The sequence below is a fragment of the Plectropomus leopardus genome, chromosome 1, assembly GCF_008729295.1.
Source record: "Plectropomus leopardus isolate mb chromosome 1, YSFRI_Pleo_2.0, whole genome shotgun sequence".
In the NCBI taxonomy this organism is placed as follows: domain Eukaryota; kingdom Metazoa; phylum Chordata; class Actinopteri; order Perciformes; family Serranidae; genus Plectropomus; species Plectropomus leopardus.
This window is the reverse complement of record NC_056463.1, coordinates 23,686,483-23,708,859: the sequence shown is the minus strand read 5'-3', so window position 1 is coordinate 23,708,859 and position 22,377 is coordinate 23,686,483. Positions and strand designations below refer to the sequence as shown.

At 38.3% G+C, this 22,377-nt stretch overlaps 1 protein-coding gene across 1 annotated transcript; it reads left to right on the top strand.

Moving 5' to 3' along the window:
- The first annotated feature begins 1,183 nt into the window (after positions 1-1,183).
- Positions 1,184-21,900, top strand: rps6ka2 (ribosomal protein S6 kinase, polypeptide 2). The gene is made up of 22 exons (XM_042504403.1): positions 1,184-1,724; positions 5,332-5,448; positions 8,685-8,766; positions 9,635-9,715; positions 9,983-10,062; positions 11,351-11,457; positions 11,561-11,598; positions 11,718-11,860; positions 13,241-13,311; positions 13,847-13,935; positions 14,542-14,606; positions 17,691-17,793; positions 18,018-18,163; positions 18,507-18,629; positions 19,406-19,495; positions 19,658-19,816; positions 19,967-20,128; positions 20,318-20,394; positions 20,600-20,717; positions 20,841-20,897; positions 21,105-21,185; positions 21,662-21,900. Exons 1-22 carry the CDS (start codon positions 1,620-1,622, stop codon positions 21,809-21,811), a joined length of 2,244 nt encoding a protein of 747 aa, XP_042360337.1. The 5' UTR covers positions 1,184-1,619; the 3' UTR covers positions 21,812-21,900.
- The last annotated feature ends 477 nt before the right edge of the window (positions 21,901-22,377 follow it).

Sequence of the window (22,377 nt, the reverse complement as noted above, 5' to 3'; positions counted from 1 at the left end):
GCAGACCATCTGTCTGAAAATGGTACACATCTTCGTCTGTCAAAATGTCATTCTTTGCATGCATTGAAATACAGTACAGTAATAGTACTATGTCTGTATTTCTATCAGTGCACATCCACTCAGTGTGTATGAATATTAATGTCGTGATCTCCTTACAGAGCCCTAATCCTCCCGGGACAAAGACACCAGTCCATAATCCTGAATCTCCTCCCACAACACTGCACATCAGATTGACTGAACACATCTGATTACATATTCAATAGTGCTAAAATGCCCTGAAACTATGTGCCAGCTATATTCTAAATTTGGTCCAAATCCTGTCAAACACATGAAAACACCACTATGAGCTCTGTTTTTAGTGACGTTCCAAGTTTGAGGATCACAGTTTGAGCATTTGAGGTGAATTATCCTGTCTGAAGAATTTGAAATCAAATTTTAGAAATAAATTAAAGCCCACTTAAGCTACGGACACTTGACCCAGGTAGAGCAGCAGTCTCTACTTGGCCCCCTGCTTCAGTCGAGTAAAGCCCCCCGATCTACCCCACTTCCCTTGGTCTCTCTCTCTCTCTCTTTCTCTCTCCCTTTCTCTCTCTCTCTCTCTCTCTCTCTCTCTGGTTATGTAACACTGCAGTTCTGCAAAGCTGCTGATGTGACAGATCCAAATACCTACACATACACTCTCACACACCCAGTAATCAACCACATCATCCACATCACGCTGTACTCTCTGATTGCTGTCCTTGGTCCTGTCAACATTATTGACTGCAACATTGATTGCTGTCCTAAAACTGATTCCCAAATGTCAGTGAATCACAGCCGCACAGACCTGTACTGGTATCCTGCTTACATTCTGCTTTATGTTGTCATATGTCATCATCTTTTATTCAGCCTGTGTGCTATTGGACATCAGGCAGGAGCTAAAGAGAAGGGACAGAGGAAGAGGGAGACAGAGAGAGGTAGCTGGGTTACACCATGTGACCTCGCCAGCTGTTGCTGTATGCTGGTAGGAGAAACAGAGAGGGAGGTGAGGGACAGGAACAGGGGAGCATGAGGGAGGGAGGGGTCGGGAGCTCGCCGGCACACAATGTGACTGGTGACAATCCCTTCTGCAGAGCGAGAGAGAGAGAGAGAGAGAAAGAGGGAGGCAGCAGGGGATGAACACACACATGCACAAGCAGGGTTGTGAAGAGGGAGCTCACACACACCTCTCCTGATTCAGCGGAACAGATTTATTCGTCACCTCTCCCGGCTGCCTCACGCAGCGAGCCGGCTGCAGAACACAAGACAATCCCAAACCCAGCAGCACCTGCCCCGTCCGTCAACCCATCTGTCTGTCTGTGCAGATTAACGGCTCTGTTACAACTCTGACTGCATGCTTACTGGCGTCCACTGCGTCTGAGAGACGAAGGGGGGGGACCACGACATCCAGAGAGACGAGCGGTGAATGTGAATAATGGGAAAACTAAAAAGCGACGACTGCATTGAGGATGGGCCAATGGATAAACTGCGGGACAAATAGATAACCGGAAAAAAGCTCTGTTTCTGCATCTCTACCTTAGGACCCCCCTGCAAGGAGATGTTCATCATTATGGGATAGATGCACAGGTCTGCCTGTTGCCATGGATACCAGCACGCGAAAATTCACAGTGCGGAGATGGTTTTCTATCTACCTGAAGAACAAGGCAGCGAGGAACAAGAATAACACTGGCTTCTGTCAACTAGAGGTTAGTTAAGCTGTTCATACACCCACCCAAGAGCAGTACAAACTTCTATCAACAAGAGATTAGTTTGTGTGTGTGAATCTGTACATGCTGTAAAGGGACAGGGATTGCATCAGAGTTGCACCATGTGTGCGTTTGTGTGAATATTAAAGCCAAAACAGCAGCCGTCTCATATCAACAGTAGATGAAGATGTGTGTGGAGAGCCTGTGTGCACATGGGAATGGGTGTGGAAAGAATGTGTGTTATTTGGTTTGTTGTGGTGAGTGGTTAAGGAGTCACTGCAGCATCGATACAGCTGTTCCTCTGCCTGTCTGTCAAGGAGCCAGAAAACGGAGGGGCAGAGAGTTCCTGTGTTTTGACTAAGAGAGAGAGAGACAGGCTGCATGGAAATACATTCAGGCAGACAAAAACGCTATCAGGCAAACAAGCAGCCAGGCAGGCAGGTTGATAGATAAATGGGTAGCGACAGATTGATTCAGTGGACGTCCACAGCAGTGGAGGTCTATTTATAGCCCAAACAAACCAGCAGGGGAGAGAGAGACAGTATGCTGTTTGCAGCACATCTACCTGTTTGTTGGAGATATAAATAGAAACCCTCCCCTCCTCTGCTCTTTGTTGTTGTGACCAAGTGCTGATGTATCATCTTGACAGGCTATCTACCTGTTTGTGTGATTGTTAGTCTTTCTGGCTGGCAAATGTCTGTCTGCTTGTGTTTGTTTACCTGTTTGGCTGGCTGTCCACATCTGTAACTTGATGCTTTGATGTTCCACATGGGAAAGGTCTCTTTTCACTCTCCTGCACTTCATGGGAAGGTCAGACTTCAGGGTCATCTATAGATCACCAGAATCTAATGCTGAGGCCTTGAACCTGTTTCCCTCTGATTGATGGACATCCATCCTGCTGCACTGTTTAAAGAATAACACAGAAATTAATCACACAGGGCAAAACAGCTACTGCAATGCTCTCCACAGGCCGAAACTTTCCAGCATGTTACATTCATGCCACACCCCAAGCAGTGACATCACAGCAGGTGATTGCTGGTTAAAAACTATATTACAATAGTTGGGATTTTACAATTTTAGTGTAAAAAAAGCAGAATTACATTTAAAGGGAAAGCTTGGCCCCAAATCAAAAATATAAATTTTCCCTCTTATCTGTAGTGCTATTTATTCATTAGATTGTTTTGTTGTGAGTTGTCGAGTGTTGGAGATATCAGCTTAAAGACGTCTGCTTTCTCTCAAATACAATGCAATTACATTGCACTTGGCCTGTGGTGTTCAAAGCACCAAAAATTACATTTGAAAAACTCAACATCAATGTATCTGTCTGAAAATCCACAGACCTTGTTGTGGGCAGTTTCATGTAGGAACTTTTTTAAGGGAACCCACCTACTATTTTGCCATGCAAAGGAGGCATGCATCTACACATGGACGAGAGGCTCATGCTCATGACAATACATGATGTAAACTTTAATGGTGCCCTCCTCGGCTAAGCTGTAACGTTGGCTAGCTCAGTTATGCTAGCAGTAGATGCCCATTTCCTTCTGTGTGGTGACATGGTTGACGGGTGTAGTTTGGTAGAAAGAAAACAGTTCCTACATGAAACTGCTCACAACAATGTATGTGGATTATCTTGAGACATTGCTGATGAGTTTTTTCAAATGTATTTTTTGGCCCTTAGAGCACCACAAGCCAAATCTATTTTGATTACATTTGAGAGAGGGCAGACACCTCTACTGCCAATATCTCCAGCACTCAGCAATTCACACTGAAGCAATCTAGACTCAAATACACTCAAAGTAACTCACATGCTGTGTGCTTAGAATATAGCCACCTCATATTACCACTCAAAAGTGCTTTACTCTAATAAACTTTAAACATGATGTATTTTACATTAAGTAGTGCTATAATTTGATACAGTTCCACAACTAGAATTGCACAAACTGATGAGAATATTCAGTTGAGGAAAGTAAAATATTCTGACAGAAAATCCTTTGACATCACTTACTCCTGTTTGAGGTGTGGATCTGTGCTGTTGCCGTGCTGTCATGTCACCAGTTGATATGCTGTCAAATTTGTTTCCTCCCTTGTTTCATTGAGGATGAATATGTGACTCAGCCTGGTTCTGCACATCCTTTAGGATCTGGACTGCAAAACAAAACATATATTTTAGTAATTACCTCCATTATGGAATAGCAAAAGGAATTGCCAAGAGGGTGAAATTATTTTACTTGTTTGCAATATGAATCTATTATATAACACTGGACAGTGTATCAATCTAGAGATTCTTACTCTCTATTCCGAAAATATTTCTGATACAAGGGAAACGACTCTGATTGGAAAAAATGGACTTGTGTTTCTGTCTGGCAGATTTTGTTATTGTTGCAATAACAATAAATCTTGATGGCTGAATCTGAAAACAAATGATTGCTTTCTGCATACTTTTGATTTGGGTAAACTGTAACAGGGACAGAAATGTTCTGCATAGACTCAATAACACTCTCACTACAGAGACATTCTCAAAGTACTTGCTGTCTTGGCAGAAACACATCTAAGTGACAATTTGATTATTTTTAGCTTTATGTGGACTTTGAGTCTGAGAAATTATTTTTCTTCCCAACAGAGGGACAGATTTCATGCCATTACAGAAATATTCTATGTTGTACTGATTAAAATGCTCGAATAGTGGCAGACATCGTTGTCAATTCTACAAACCTAAATAAACAAGAAAGAGAAATAAGCTTGTAAAATATATAGTACTTTACACATATTATGAAAATAAAGCTTAGTCAAACTATAAACCATATTTTAAAACTAAAATGCTAATACATGTGATTGTGTTAGGAATATGATTGATTGATTAGTTTATTTAAGTGTCATGCACTTAACTGTGTCCAGCCCACATGGGCTTATGAGACACTGACGATAGCAATACAAAAAATACATATAAATGGAATAAATGGAGATAAAACTGACAAGGGAACTCCCTGCCTCATGACTCACAGGAAAAATTGGCCCCAGCCAACCCTTTTCCTTTTTTCACCATGTGCATGTTTTGTCAAACCAAAAGATCAAACTGGAGAATGTGCACATGGATACGACAACAGCATTAACCCCCAGTTCACAGCATTTTTATTAAAACCATTTTTCAACATTGTCAGCCATTACCTTTCAAGCATGACACGTTTGATTGAAAGTGGGGTGTAATGCTCTTAACATCTAAATGACAACTAAAAAGAATTACAGTATGCCGTCACACTGACCAATCTAAGTCGTGCCTTGGGTTGGCAGATGATCATTTGCTTCACTGAGCAGACTGAATCGGCAGCTAAAAAAAAAAGGCAGCATACACTATGCATCACCGCCAAGGCCCTAACCCCATACCTTTCCAGCAATAACATAATGCTTCATAAATAACCATCTGTCCTTGTGTGTATTCATTAAAGGGATTTGCATTAATGTTGTGGGGTATTTTATCAATATGGATATTAGAGAGCAATATTTCAACCATAATTCATCTCATCTTGTTCATGTTTAACCTCAGCTTTTCTGTTTTCTGTCTCTGTCTTTGTAAATAAACCAATAATGATGTCTGTCTCTCTTTTCTTAGGATGACAGTATACTTAAGGAGATTGACATCAGCCACCATGTTAAGGAGGGTTGTGAGAAAGCAGACCCCTCTCAGTTCCAGCTGCTTAAAGTGCTGGGACAAGGCTCCTATGGAAAGGTACAGGATCCAAATTTTAACCCTAGCCACTGTGACCTGAATATCTAAAACCACAACCCATGAGAATTGAATATGAGAGAAAGCAAGTTCTTCCAAATCAATTGGATCAGACTCCTGTCAAAGAGAAAGACACGATATCAGTGCTGACACCACAGGACAAAAGATAGCTTATGACATGAGGCCCAATGCTGACGACTGCCTGCAGGCTCTCTGTACTTGCCTGTCTGACCCAGTGGGTCTGTACTTAGGTTAGGTGCTGCAGTAACCAGCAATTTTTCAGCTGTAGTACATGTTTACAGCATTAGCACCACTCAGAGTCTAAATGGCAAAAAGTTTGTGCACACTCATAACTTCTTAACATCATAGTTGTCTAGACCATTGGTTCCCAAATGGTGGGTTGCAGTCCAAAGGTGGGTCATGGGTCCAATCTAAATGGACTATCAGTGACTCACAGAAGTTTCAAACAGTTTAAAAAAAAAACAACAACACTTTATTTTGTAGTAAGATGAATTTCCAGTATAGAGCTTTAACTTTGAAATGCTATTTCTTGCTGTAGAGTGAGTTAATAATAGACAGCTACTTAACAGAGACAGCAAACTAGCTTGATGACATGGCCAAACCCAAGTATAACGCTAAATATTTTAAACTGCGTGATCTAATGACTAATGAAGAAATCTTGACCCTGTGACCCTTGACCAGTTGGAAACCGCTGCTCTGGACTGCTAGACTGCCTAGTCTGTTATATGCCTGTTAAAAAAAAATGTGAGTCAAATGCTTGCTGGGTATGCTAAAAGAATATTGTCTCTGTCTGGGAATATTATGTCCGATCCCACTTACAGTTTATTTAACGAATATCACCATTTTTGCCATCATACAGATGATTTAGAGTCCCACAAGCTTGACTGAACATAGTGAGGAGCTCTTGATCCTCGGTCTGTCAACCCATTAAATCAGGGTATGACTTCTAAGTAGCGTCAGTGTACCTGGGTCGGACACAGAATATATTATAAATAATTAATTTGTTAGACTGCATCCACTTTTTGTCATGTCAAATGTGATTGGAGGCACTGTACTATGGCTTTGTGTTTTCATTAAATGCTGTGTTTTGTTGTATTTATGTGGAAACAGCTGACATCCTAGAATGTGATTTTTCTCTAAAAATAAAGTGAAAAATTAATCTCATTCACAACGATGAGCATTAAATATGCTTAACAGCCTACAAGCCTCTGGGAAGTCTCTCCAGGAGAGTCTGGAACCAGACTGCAGGGAATTACTCCAATTCAGACGCAAAACACACTCTGTGTGACACTAATGTTGGACGATAAGTAGCCTCCTCATAGCAAGCTCATTGTTCATCCCAAAGGTGTTGGACAGGGTTAAGGTCAGGGCTTTGTTTGGGACAGTGGAGCTCTTCCACACCAAATGGGTGAATAGTTTCTTTATGGGCTTTGCTTTGTGCACAGGGGGGCAGCTAAAACAGGGAAGTGTTCCCAGAACTACAGCCACAAAATAAGAAGGGCACAATAGACCTTTTCGCAGAAGACATTTTGACTTGTCGTAGGAAAAGCACAGGTGCAATTGTTAGTACTGACAATGGCTCAGTTACATTAAGTGTCCCAGTAAGCTATCATTAATGTTATTTAATATGCCTGTGATCTTCCTACTATGAAATGTCAAACTATCTTAAAAAAAATCTAGGGAAAAATGTCAGGAAATCCATATTTATAATTATCAAAATTATATAATAAAAAATATGTTACAGAATTCTTATTTCTGAACACTTATTTTGTTTGTTTTTTGTTATTGTTTGCTAGTAATTATCTTGTAGTTTTTCAAAAGTTTAATAATTCAATGACTTTTCCAGGCCCGGAAAACATGATTGTTAAACTCCATGTTTAATGATATATCAACTGTCACTTCCAGGTTTTCCATGACCGTGGAAACCCTGATTTCAGTATAAAATAGGATTATAGTTTCCCTTCGTTGGAAACCAAGCTCACCGCCCACAAAGTTTATTTAAATTAGTAAAGGCAAACCGAAGTGTCAGTTTCACTGTTTATGAGAGGTCTGAAAGGGGCAGACATCAAACTATGGCAGACGTTAGTAACAGACAGGAGGGTCCTGCGGTCAGGTTGTACCATAGACTGTAAATAAAGAAACAAATATTTTTTTTTTTTATATACAGTCCATGGGTTGTAAAGTCACAAAGTAGCCTGGATACCATGTTAGCAAAGCTAGCTTACGCACTTTAGCTTAATTCGCGCGATGGTGTTTGGCTGCCATTTCTCATGATAGCTGTTGTCTCAATCACCGTGAAACCGTGTTCATGTGAATATCTTATGGATCTTATGGTGGTAGCTAAATTAAACATACTTACCAAACTTAGCTCGGTGACAAACAAATTGTGATAGAGGGCGGTGTAGCATGCGGTGGTATCTGGGTCAAAACGCAGTGACAGCAGAGGGCGTGGTAACTGACAGACGTGTGTGGTGCTGAATGGGTGTTAGAGGAAACGTCACTGTACTACCAAAATAAACAATAAAAAAGTTGTTTGTTCGTTAGTTTAGTTGAAAAAATATGTAAACATCAGTCACGTCAGTTCATTGTAAAGAAGGAGTAAGTCACAGCAGTAGGGTCCGTGTATCTACAATTATAAAAATAATAATGGCAAATAAAAAAAGAAAAATAATTTCTGTGAGGACTTCATCAAATAAACATCACTGAGTAAATAGTAGCTATTGAAATGGATTTCTTATTTAATGCAAATTTAAGTGTCTCAAATCTGCATTCAGTTTCAATTTCAAATGAAATGCCTGAAGGTGGAATTGAATTAAGAAATTTAGCTTTATGAAGTTTCATATAACAATAGTGCATAATTTCTCATCACATACAAAATATGTGATATTTTTTGCCTTTAATAAGAAATGCATGTGTTGTAATTCTCTAAGTCCTTCCAAAATCGAATACAGTGTGCACAACCAAAAAGCAGATGTATTATACTGTCTTCAAAATTAAACGTTTTTTTTCTGAGTATTCACCCAAGTGACGTGAATATTAATATAACTACCCCCTGCTTGTGTGTGTGTGTGTGTGTGTGTGTGTGTGTTTAGATAAGGCTGCAACACTGGGTATTTTAAAATGATAAACTGGTGTTTTAAAAGGTTTCAAGCTGTTACAAAACAGTCTGTCTCAAAACCTGATGATGATGAAGATGATGACGATGATGATGATTTCAGGTGTTTCTGGTGAGAAAGATCAGAGGAGTGGACAGAGGACAGCTGTATGCCATGAAGGTCCTCAAGAAAGCCACACTGAAAGGTAAAAATGGCACTAAATTATTTTTTATAGATGCACTTGAAAAGTAATTTTTGAAATAAACGAAGAAGAACAAACCTGATCACTTTCCCTTAAAAATCCCTTGCTTATTATGTTGGGAGGCATAATATACAAGGCAAATTTAAAAAAAAAAAAAAAAAAAAAACACTGCAAAAAAAAGAATATTAGGATGTTTTTCTTGTCATGTTTATGCCTCTTTCCATTTTCAAGGAGCCTAGAAGTTTATTTAACCTCTTTGTGTGCTTTTAGCATCTCAGACTAAAAATAATAAATTACAGAATCTTGGCTGAGACACATTATTCTGCAATAACAACTTTGCTCTTTATTGTATGCTGAGTGGTGATTAGTTTAATTTAATATTGGTTATGCTCAGGACTGATTAAATAAATATTGTGACTGTGTGAGTTCTCAAAATGCCCCACATTCAGGAAGATTTGGGGTAAAAGAGGTTACTCTGTACTTTTGATACACACAAACTGAATGGGATTATTGTAAACATGGATGTACTCTAAAAGCAGGTTGAAATGTCAGTCATGTGCTGATTTAGTGTCTTTGTACAAGCTTTAATCCTCTTAACCTGCACCTCTTGAATTTGAATTTGAGTAGTTGGTCTCATCCTGTCAAGGAGACAGTTTCTGCAATAACACTTTTATTGTGGTTCCCTCTTGACTATAGACCAGCAGCACCATGGGATGGGTTTAATTCAATTTACATGCTTCAATTAAGTAAATGCGGATTCATATTACATAAAACATTCTCATGGTTTTAGAGGCATGACATGATTTATCTGCACACAGATAGAAAAAAATTCTTTTATTAAAATATTCTTCACCAACTATCTCCTCCTCAGTTCGGGATCGTGTACGGTCCAAGATGGAGAGAGATATTCTGGCAGAAGTGAACCATCCATTTATAGTTAAACTGCACTATGGTAAGCCTGACAGTCAGATTCAGTGAATTGCCATGTGTATAAGATGCTCTTTTTTGATAAGAGAAAAGCATAAAAATAGGTATGTTATCAATGCCCAATTTTTTTTTATTGGGAAGTTCTTGGCTGAATGTTGTTATGTCATGTAATATTAAATGCATCCTCAAAATAACACAGAAAACAATACAGTCCATACAGCAATATATCCCCAACTAATGTAAAACCTGTGTGCATGTGCATGTGCGTATGTGTGTGTGTGTTTACGTGCAGCCTTCCAGACAGAGGGAAAGCTCTATCTGATCCTAGACTTCCTCCGGGGAGGAGACCTTTTCACTCGTCTGTCAAAGGAGGTAGGTTTACTTTTGATAGGTTCTCTGGCTCTTTCCCCATCGTTGCTAAAAGAATTACAAGCCTTTACTTTTCAAGGTTTATTCTGGGCTGTATAGCACTTGAGCAGAATCACCAAGAGGGAGTATACCTGCCATCATTTTCCTTGTGAACGCTGTGTTGATGTGGCCCTGGCCTCTATTACTGTCATGCTTATGCATCAGCTGTAAACAAAAACAGCACAAGTATGTGGGTGTTGGGAGGAGTTTTACTGAATAAAAACAGTGTGGTATTATTTTGTTTTTCCATTGACACCCAAAAGTCTAAACTGATCAGTGTTTTTGCCGTGTGAAGCTATTCTTGTCTGTTGTATTGCAGCTTTCACTTTTATTCCAGGGTGAATAAAAAAACAAACAAATGAACTGACAAACTAATTAATTAAAGAAAGAGTGTAGTTTTAGTTAATTACATCTTGGTATCACCTAGAGACCTATAACACTTAGGAACATCCACGAGGGTGTCATGTTGTTTTTTAGTTATCACATTCTTATTATGAATGACAACAGTGGTCATGTCAGCTACTTCAACTAACTAGAAAAACACATCTAAATATTACTGCCTGATAATGCACTATACTACACACCTATTGTTGCTGATGTGATTCCAAGTTGTTGCTCTGTTTATGTGTTGGATGCTGCTGTTTGACCTGTCTTTGGTCTCACATGTAACAGAGGTTTTAATTTCAGTGTGACTTCCTACTTAGATAAAGGTAACATACATATTACTAAGACTTAGCTGTCAACATGAGCCACCCTGCTGCTTTTTAAATATTTGTATTATTTTGATAAGATTTTTTTCTGTTTTATAATGTTTCTCTAAAAACAACATATGCATTTGAGCTTTGTATTGGCAAGAATCTGGCTATATGATACAAATCATGATACATGGGGTTACAGTTTAATATATTTGTAACATGTTATGATACTGCAAGCATGCTGCGATTTTTGAAATATCTTATTTTAGGAAATCTGTCAGTATAAAGAGCACACCACCATTTGCATCTTTTCTTCTGCATTTTAAACAGTAGATCTACATTTGCAGTTATCATCAGTCATTATAGCACCACTTGTCATACAATCTGAGCAAAGGAATTAATTTTTGCCTATATCAGCAAACAAATAAATAGATATAAGTGCTTACAGTATTTTTTAGGTAAACAAATTAAGAAAAAAATGTAGAGAATCAAAAATCAATACAGCATTTTTGAGCATCAGTACAGTATCACAAAACATAACGTTGCGATTCTTCTAGGTAATGTTTACAGAGGAGGATGTGAAGTTTTATCTGGCAGAACTGGCCCTGGCCTTGGACCATCTACACAGTCTGGGGATCATCTACAGGGACCTCAAACCTGAAAAGTATGATCAAATAAGGGTCTTTTTCATATCCTTTTTTTTTTTTTTTTTTTTTTACAAAATTATATTTAAAGCAGGTTCTAATGTTAATTTTTTCCCCCAACAGTATTCTTCTTGATGAAGAAGGACACATTAAAATAACTGGTCAGTGCATCCACCAACTAACAATATCTTTCAATTTTCTGACTTTCTGTTCATCTTTTACTTAATGTTAATCTTTCTGCTCATTGTGTCCCCCTTTTCTCTCTCTCTCTCTGTGTCAGACTTTGGATTAAGTAAGGAGGCTATCGATCACGATAAAAGAGCGTATTCCTTCTGTGGAACAATAGAGTACATGGCTCCAGAGGTCGTAAACAGGAGAGGGCATACACAAAGTGCCGATTGGTGGTCATTTGGAGTTCTTATGGTAAGAACTGTTTAATTGCTTAAATCAGTCCTTTTCTTTGACAGCCTATTTTGGTGCATTTCTGATTCAAGTACCCACAAACATTTTTCTACTGACTTGCAAGTTATGTTTGATCGTGCTGTCACAAACAGCAGGCATGAATTTACTATATCATATGAGCCAAAGGCTCAGCTCTTACATAATGTGCCAGTGTACTGGTTTCTGAATTTGGCTTTCTCCTGGCAGCAAAGCTGCTTAATTACCGTATCTGGCAGATTAAGTCCCATCACTTCTGTAATCGTGCATCTGTTGGATTTTGCTTGTTTTGTTTGCCTGGTGGCTTATTTTACTAATACTGAAAAGGAGGTTAACATTCACTCACAGCTGACAAACAGATAGCTGAATATTTTAAAGTCCTCCCTCTGGTCTATACAGATTTTCGGAAACCCAGAGTAGAAGGAGCCTAATTTATGAATTAAAACAACAGTCATAAATGTGATTACATCTAATTCAATGCATTGTAATATGGTCTTTAAGACAGGTAAATCCCATTACAAATGATAAAACATTGTGAGCAAACAATTTTGTATTGGGTTATTTTAAAAATGCATTATGATCTGAGATGATCTCTGCTGGATTTTTTTCTTTGATAATAAAAGATCATGACTAGAGGTACAGGTTTGGCTGGGGTGCTGAAGAGTCATGTAGGTAAATAATTTTTTTTCCTAAAGTTGTTGTTAATGTTACAGGTCAGTCACTGAGGTTGATTATGGTCATAGGACACACAGTGTCACAGTGCATTTTATGGAGACTTATTTATTACATGTCAGTGTTTCAGTGCCATCTAGCAGTGAGGTTACACACCCCCGAAACTTCTCCCGTGTGTCAAGCATGCAGGTGAACTATGGCGGCTGGCACAGAAATGCAAATGGCCCTTTTATATGTTGGGCCTGTAGTTTGTGTGTTCTGGCCTGCTGTAGAACAACATGGTGGACTTTGTGACAGATGTCCCGCTCTCTTCTACAGCTCATTCTGAGGGAACACAAGCACAATGATTGTTATTTTTAGGTGATTATAATCTCATGAAAACATAGTTACAAATACTATTTTTTGCCAATAGACGTCCCTAAATCCTACACACTGAACCTTTAAAAAACAGCAACTGTTAGATAACAGAAACAGACCAGGTTTCTCATTTTAACAAAAGATTAAGGCACAGCTTTAACATTCCTAATATTCCACTGTCAGCATTATCAATTAAAAAAGTCTTGTTCATGTCTGCAGGGAAGTCAAATAACTAACGTATCATTGAATACAAAAGTTGAGAACAATCTACCTCAATGTTACTTTCTATTGATCAGCTGCCGCGTGTTCTGACAACTGTTATCGTCTCTTTTTCAGTTTGAGATGCTGACAGGATCATTACCATTCCAAGGAAAAGACCGAAAGGAAACAATGGCACTTATTCTAAAGTAAGACTCAATCAAACTGTTGTCATCTGTTGTTATTCTTAAAGCCTTTAATTTATGACCAAATCCTAATGGTCAGGGTATTTTTGAGGTTGCTGTTTAAATTGTTTGGGTTTTTTTACATGTGTTATTGGTGTTTCATTAGTGTCTTCTTCTTCTGTGTGCTTGTTACATAACAGTGGTTTTATTACGATACACTATATACAGAATATTACTGCATTTTGGTCATGCTTCAATTCTTTCCACAAAATTTCTGAAACGGATTCCACTTTTCCTTTGCAACTACATGGTCTACATATATTCTCTTATATTCTAAAGAATAATCCGTAACTCAGTTCTGGTTTATTCAACAAAAGCTACCTTTGTGAACATTAAATTATCAGTCTCAGAATATCCTACCATACCTAAATAAACAGAAAAATTAAGTTGTTGCTAAGGAAAAAAGTTAAACTGATCCAGTGCTAGGATGCTGATATGTATCGCAATGTTACCAAACATGTGCGTGAGCATAAACCTGTTTCTTGTCTGGTCTGTACAGAGCTAAGCTGGGAATGCCACAGTTCCTCAGTCCTGAAGTGCAGAGTTTATTAAGAGCGCTCTTCAAGAGGAACCCTGCTAATCGACTAGGTACTATAAAACTTATACAATATAGCAGCAAAATAAAGTCAGTCATTTGGAACACTTTGCATAACAGTTAAGTTGGTGAGTCATGAGACATTTCACATCTATAAGCCTGGGGAGTTAATGCTATGAAACCTCATCCTGATGTGGCGACATAATATTCTACACATCAGGTCTGTTCATAGCGAGCAGTAACCAAAACTGAAAGTACAATGTGATTTTCAAAGCTTCCACAGCCCTACTGAATTATGCTGACAATGTCAAGCAATACCACTCATGTTGCAAAAGTTTGATGAAGACAACTTTTCGATCCTACTTGAATCTTCAGCTGATGAAGATCCAACTTGGATCAGAATGTTGTCTCCATTAAACCTCTGTGGTATATACAGCTTTTTTAAATCTTTGCACCTACCTGATGTGTATATAATCATTCTGCCTCAACAAATGTCAAGCTGAACCATCATGGTCATGCACATAAAAGACATGACTGTAGTCATGCTCTTGTGAGTTTTATTTGGTTTTCAATTATTTTTTGCCATGCTGTCTGTTTGCCTCATAGATGTGAACAATGACATAATTCTTTCAATTTATCTGAATCTGTGTGACTGATAGGTGCAGGACCCGATGGAGTGGAGGAAATAAAAAGACATCGCTTCTTTGCATCCATAGACTGGAGCGTAAGTACGATTCATTAAAAATGTTCTGACATCTACACGATTTTAAGCTCTTTATCAAAAGGAAGGACGCAATTTGCAAGAGTACTGTTAACTTTTGATGTATAGCACACTTATATATTAATGGGAATCATAAACATGCTGGACACAGTATAATGGAAAAAGGTGACCACAGACCCATTGAAACAAAGCTGAGTTGTCAAAGTATACTATGCAGGATTTTCCTAAAAAAAAAAAAAAAAGAAAAGAAAAGAAAATATATATATTATTATTAATTTTCTTATTTTATAATGCTCTGGATGTTTATGGGTGTGTACCTACACAGAGCTCAGGTGAGATCAAAGCTTTTAAAAAAGGTAGCCAACAGGTACCAGACTGTAAGTAGCAGGTCAGGTATCCAAGAGACACAGCACCACGAAAAAAAACAAAGTTACAATGACCCATGAAGCAATGCAAACAAAGGGGATTTTTTTGGTTCAACACAGGCTATATATGAGGTGAGATTCTCCACCCAGTTGTAATTTTTTTTCAAAACTGTAGAAAGGCAAATGTACAGTATACAGTATAACAACTGTCAATTTTCATACCCTAGTGTTTACAAACAGTAACAGACAATCCTGCATAGCATACAGTCAACACTGCTAGAGACAGTGAGCAAAGATTTAGGCCTGTATCATGCCTAAGTATGTTAGCCACAGTTGGGGAAAAGGTCTGACAGTAAACACCCTGTCCTACAATAAACTGGTTTCTTGAACATAGTTAACTTTCATTTTATATTTATGGTTCAGTGGTTGTGGGAAATCCTCTTTTTCTCAATACATTTCTGCTAACATTGCAGCAGTTTTTCCTTATCATGTGACAAACTTATTGGTTTCCTGCACTACACAGATTAGAGGCTTAAGATAAATTAAATGAAAACATTTATCCTAAGAACACTGAATCCCATTTTGGTGTCTGTAGCTGTGTCTTGTCATCAAAACCCTGTTTCTGTTCATCCACTTCCTCAAGAGTAAACCATGATCATGAACCATTAAACATCCTCAGAATGAGAAACTGCTTAGTGGCAAAATCTGTAACTTCCCTGTTGGTCTCTCTCTCCCAACTTTATTGTGACTAATCTTCTTATCTATAATAGCCTTTCTCAAAGACAGTTTGCTCATGAGCACATGTTGTGGCTACAGACATTAACCTTGACATCCACTCCTGCTTTGAAGGGATCATTCGTTCAACTGTACAAACTCACAGCCTGAGTGTCTATTTACATAATCTGAGTTACATATGAGGAACATTTATGCTGCAGAAGCTTTCTGCTGCATCATTCTGATGAGCAACTCAACAAGCTTACATCGGTGAAAAGTAAAGTTCTTACATAACTACTGTATATCCTATACAGTAGGGTGCCGTTATTTCATGTTTTCTTATTTGAACACTAATCATCACAATAACAGACAATGTTTTTATGAGGTACATCATACGTATATACTGCAAATACAACAAGTATGAGTGCAAACAGCGTGTTGCTGAATAAGAGAGCCTTACTTATGGTCACACTGTTGCACCCATTGCGTTTTATCAGGGATGTTCTGCTGTTGTGAGTAGTGACGCTCTCATTTCTAACAAAATCCACTATTATCTGCTTTACATGCCCACTAATCTCTGCCCTCACCACCAGCTTTCACTGTACTCCTCGCAACATTACTACCGGCTCGACCCTGCCAAACACCACATTTTCCCATTTACAGATGGTGCTGCTGGCTTGATGTGACAAGCTATCAATAAGAGGCTTATGCTCTCTTCCACACTATGCTAATTAAATCCCTGTGCTGTACCAGACAGAATGCTTTACTCTGTTGTCCATCAGAATCTGGTTTGACTTTTTCTTTGTGAGCATCTAGTCTCTCATTAATGTCTGCATCTTTGAGGTGATGCTCTCATAAAGCTGACAAAAATGACCAACTCTGCAGTCTCACCCTCTCAGAAGCACTTGCATCACAAAGCCTTCACTACTAATCAAATAGCAGGAGTGTGTTTAATACAAATAAATACCAATAACCTTTATTTGATAGTTCCTTTAAAAGGTACAAATGTGTAACATTTAGGGTGATTAAGTCACATCCTGCAGTGAGGATTGCAGATTGCAGATTGCAACCACCTGAAACGTTATTATATTCCTTTATTGTTCATTGTTCAGGAGTTTTTCAGCAGAGGTATCCTCCTCTCCAAAACAAACAGACCAGGTTATTTAAACCACTTAAAGCACAGAATAAAGCCGTTTAACTTTAAAAATCAGCATTTGTCCTTTGCTGTTTGGCTCATTGCAAACATGCTGCTGGCTCAGCACCTGCCAATATGTGCCTACCCTTTTCTCTTGTAAATTAATGTGTGCTCATTTTGTTTCTGATCCAGGCGTTAAGAAGGTTTTTAACAAGAGGCTGCTTTGATTTTTTTCTTTATCCGGAGGATCATGAAAATAAAGGCAATTTAGAGATTGGGAGATAATTATCTAAGAGGGTGGGATCAGGCCCAGGGTTTTTACGGACTAGATGGACACAAGCAGTTTTAAAGTAATCTGGGACATAGCCAGTCAACAATAAGCTGTTCAAAATACAAAGGAAATGAGACCCAATACAATCCATTACTTCAAATAAAAGCTTAGTTGGAATTATGTCAAGAGGACTGGAGGATACTCTGCTATCAGTCTCACCATAGATTAAAACAAATAAATAAAAAAATCCATTACTGGTGGCCTTTTAATGTGATTACTTCTCAAAGAGACTCTGCCAGACTGTTCACAGCCAGCAACGACCGACTCTACAATGGTGACACCTGCAGGCCAAAAGCATACTCTGTGTACTTTTATACAATAGAGTTTTTCCCTGGTTCACTGGAACTGGTGACTATTAAACACAACAATTTAATGGAAAAAGAGCAGCGTTTTTTTTTTTATTTTTTATTTTTTCCTAATGATAAGCATCACTTTTGCCTTATGTCGTATCGTTAATTTGCACCAGATCTTGTGTCATTTTGTGGATAAACCAGCAGTTGTTGATAAGTGCTGATAATGATCTTTGTTGTGTTTTTCTGTAGAGGTTATACAGGAAGGAAATGAGGCCTCCATTCAAACCGACAGTTGGAAGACCTGAAGATACCTTCCATTTTGACCCTGAGTTCACCTCCAGAACGCCCACTGGTAACTATAACACACAAAAACATAAGCATGGATGCATGCATATTTATACATAAACACACATGCTTAGATAAAATAAGACAAGTGCATTTAGGATAAAATGCATTTAGTGGTTGTTGTAGCTGATAATGCATCTGGGCTCAATGAGAAATAGTAGTTAAGCTGTAAATTTCATTCAAATTAATAGTAAAATATTGCTGCACATGTTTGTGTCTTTGCCTACCCAGATTCTCCCGGCATCCCTCCAAGCGCAAACACACACCAGCTGTTTCGTGGTTTCAGCTTTGTTGCAACGAATCAAAGTCAGGAGCCTAGTGTTGCAACGGTAGCGCCTTCTCGTCAGGAGGTGAACAGCATCGACCCCATAGCAAAGGTCTGTGCCTTTGAGAAAGCAGCTCATTTCCTATCTCCACTTTCTAAACATACAGCATAAGCTTACACACTGATTGAATAAAAAGTTAACCATGTAAATAAAGTCCTGAACTCATTGTTTTATGAGTTAACTGACAGATAAACAGACAGATTGACTGTTTAATTATTCTGACCTTTCAAAACACTGCTCTCATAAATCACACTCAACATAATTACAGCAACTGGCTGCTGAAGCAAAGCAATTATTCTCTAACCTAATATATGACTCTGACACATTTGACTTAGACAGATATTATAGAAATATAATACAAGAGTGTTTGTCTGTCTGTTTGTGTCCCTGGCAGCATCTCCAAGGTGATGTGGCCTTCAGTGATGTTTATGAGCTTAAGGAGGAAGTCGGACAGACAGCAACTTCTGTCTGCAGACGATGTCTACACAGAGTTACTGCTGTGGAGTATTCAGTAAAGGTAGTGAACGCCAATCCTTTACAATTATGGTATGCAAAAAAAAAATGTAGATGTAACCATGAATGCTGGAATTTATTTAACTTCCTGTTTTTAGCAAAATAGGCCAAAAGGGCCATCATGCCACAGCAATGTCGCTCCACAAAAACCTGACATTTTTGCAACTTTTAATTATTGAGGTCCTAATACTGTACTGACCTAATATAAAGTTGATCTTAGGGTGTGTGTTTAGGGCGTGTTTAGGGTGAGGCTTTTTAACATCTTGGAATGTTATATGTGCCTCTCAAAATTCCTACATCTAGTTTAAATGTACCACAAGAGTTACTTTGTAGAAATTTTGAAGGGGCCACTATCAAGCCATTTTGTCACACCCGAGCATGAGACCCATAAAATATCAAAATCCTGTGTTTTAATGTGTGTGAGAAGAACGGTGAGATTTTGAGCATCTTTAGCCCCTCAAAAATGTGACCCATTTGCATAAATAATAGTAACTGCTTGCATTGGAATAGGGTCATAATAAACTATGTATTTTTAAACGTACAAAAAAACATTTACAGCTTTTGTCATAGCATTTGAATCCACACATCTGAATCTAACCAACAAACTGTAGTAAAGACATGTATCATAGGCTAGTGATGAAATGTGGGAAAACCTGGATCATTAAATGAAACCACCCAAACAACATGCTTTGTGCATCTGGGTCATCCTTGTTATTTAGAGATTTTGAAGTTGCAGTTGTCTTTCTTAACATATCCTGTGCATTTTTGGTTTTGTGTCAGATCATTGACAGAGCGAGGAAAGATCCATCTGAGGAGATTGAGATTCTGTTAAGATATGGACAGCATCCAAATATTATTACTCTGAAGGACGTAAGTGTAACCCACCAACTACTGACACATTGTGCTACACAGTAAATGTTTTTTTTTTTTTTAGAGCCATGTTACGAGAGCCTCTGCACCAGCTTTACAATAGTTTTTAATGAATGAATGTGTGTGTGTGTGTGTGTGTGTGTGTGTTTGTGATTTTACCAGGTTTTTGACAATGGCCAGTGTGTGTACCTGGTTCAGGATTTACTGCGAGGAGACGAGCTGCTGGACAGAGCTCTGACAGTGCCAAATTTTACAGAGAAAAATGCGTCAGACATCATCTGCACACTGACCAAAACCGTGGAATATTTACACTCACAGGGGGTAAACTTATTTTTTAAAACTTTTAACACAAGACTTCCTGACATCATTACACTTGTTTCCTTGCAAAATATGTTATACAGCAAAATCTTACATCATATGTTAACTTGCTAATCATGTGCGTTTCTGTCTGTCTGTCTTTCTCTTTTTCAGGTCGTGCATCGAGACCTGAAGCCCAGTAACATTTGCTATTCTGATGACAGTGGACTCCCAGAATGCATTAGGATATGTGATTTTGGTTTCGCCAAACAGCTCAGGGCTGAGAATGGCTTACTGATGACTCCCTGTTACACAGCTACGTTCATGGCTCCTGAGGTACAGTATATCAGTAATCATAATAAGAAGTCTCTAATATCTCAGCAACAGTTACAAACATTTCTAAACAACTCTAAAAAATTTTAAAATACATATAAAAAAAAATGTATTAATCACAGAAACTAATTTTTCCAGGCACTCTGTTGAAATCCCTTCTTTCTCTGTCTGTCTGGGTGTGTGTGTGTGTAGGTCCTGAAGAAACAGGGTTACGATGCAGCTTGTGACATCTGGAGTCTGGGGATCCTGCTCTACACTATGATAGCTGGGTTAGTTTGATGTTTAAAACTGAATGCAATGTTGCCATTTTCTGCAATTGTGTCTTTTATTTTGACAGAGGTTTAAATTTATCAAGCATTTTGTTTTTTAAGTGCAGATTTTAGAAGGCTCCTTTTGATCTAAGTCATTATCTGTTATTGTAGTTCACCTTATCTTTGAATTGCCCTCTGTAAATTTTTATTCTTGCTGGCCCAGTTTCAGTCCATTCGCCAGCAGTTCTGAGGACACAGCGGAGGAAATTCTGGCTCAGATTGGCAGTGGGAAATTCATTATCACAGGAGGGAACTGGGACCTGGTATCAGATGCTGCCAAGGTTACATTTCTCTCTTTCTTTCTTTCTTCACTTGAAGATAGATACACATGAAATGGATGTGTTGTTGACATGATGATACTGGTATTGTCTAATACTAATATCACACATGCATATGTGTAACAGGATATCGTGATCAAGATGCTCCACGTGGACCCTCACCAACGCCTGACTGCACCCCAGGTACAATTAGTCTGTCATATGACAAGGAATACTTTATTTAGACGATTGCTGGTATAAATTCTATTTATACCATTTACAATCTGTTAACTAGAAAAATACAAAATGTATTAAAGCTTACAGTATATATGTACTTTAGCTAGCTGTATGTTATGTATTTCACGGTTGAAAAATGCATCAGAAAATAACGTTTGTTATAATGTCCTTTAGGTTCTTCGTCACCCCTGGATTGCAGACAGAGACCAACTCTCTGACAGAGTTCTTACCAGACAAGATGCTCTTACTGTGAAGGTCAGACCTGTGGGCACGTGTGTGTACAGTAAATACAGAATATATCAGAACAACAGTTCTAGTGCTTGTTGCTCTGTGTGTGTAGTCATGTTACAACCTAATCTTATGAGAATCACAGTTTAAGTGTCAAACACACTGTTTTTAAAACAATTGCTGTTTCAGCCTGCAAAAGCAAGATCAATATTTCAATGATTATTGAGAGTGGCCTCAGTGTGAATAATACATGTGAGCGTTTTTATGTGCCAGTATTTAGATTTCCCTGAATGACTGAGCTCTTAAAAATCTTGATGATGTATTTGTGCTCAAAACAGAGTTCATGTCAGCACTGGCAAAATGTACAATAATGCAAAAAATAAAAATAAATGTGATGTTTTTCTGTCTGTCCACCAGATGGTGCTCTCTGCCAGTAATTTAGTTGTTGGACAGATTAGACCAGTATAGATATGATATGATATGGTCTCCTTTTATCCCACCAGGGGGCACTGTCTGCCACCTACTCTGCTCTGAGGCGATGCACTCCGGCTCCAGTCCTGGAGCCTGTTCAGTCCTCCAGCCTGGCTCAGCGGAGAGGAATGAAGAAACTGGGGAGTCCCAAAGTGAATTCAGACCCTAAAGAAAAGGAGTAGCCACAACAATATGAATGAAACATCAAAAGAAATGAATAATAGACCTCATACAATTAAAGAAAATTTGCTCAAGCATAAATCTCGTTAAAAGCGCGTGTAGGCTCATAAATTGAAATTAACTGATTTAAAAATCCCATTGCAAAGGGACTAAGCCTAATTAACTATTACATTAAAGCAGTCCGCTGGCATCAGGACTAGCTTCAAATTAAAGTGCAAATTTTAAACCTTTAAACTAATCTGATACTTTGCAAATTACATTTATCATGTGCACCTGCACATAAAATTTGACTCTAAATCTGATTAAAACCCAATGGTTTGAGGAAGTTTACTATTATTACCTTACAATTCTTTATCATAAACACAGAGGGTTTCATTCACTCATTCAGGAGCCGTGTTCAATCATTTTAAAGTTTCTCAGTTGCCGTGCGAGTATTACAAGCTCAGTTTTTAAAAAAAGTGTTTGATTTTAACTGGTTGAAAAAACATTGATCTAAATGTTATTCACACTTAAAATTTGAGCCTGGCTCTCAGATTACATTTCTCATAGCTTAGCCACAACTATAAAA

Bases quoted from the DNA above. Each gene is read 5' to 3' on its own strand.
- rps6ka2 (XM_042504403.1), top strand. From the start codon at position 1,620: ATGGATACCAGCACGCGAAAATTCACAGTGCGGAGATGGTTTTCTATC. The intron at 9,716-9,982 runs GTAAGCCTGACA...GTTTACGTGCAG, and splicing joins TATAGTTAAACTGCACTATG to CCTTCCAGACAGAGGGAAAG. The intron at 21,186-21,661 runs GTCAGACCTGTG...TTATCCCACCAG, and splicing joins AAGATGCTCTTACTGTGAAG to GGGGCACTGTCTGCCACCTA.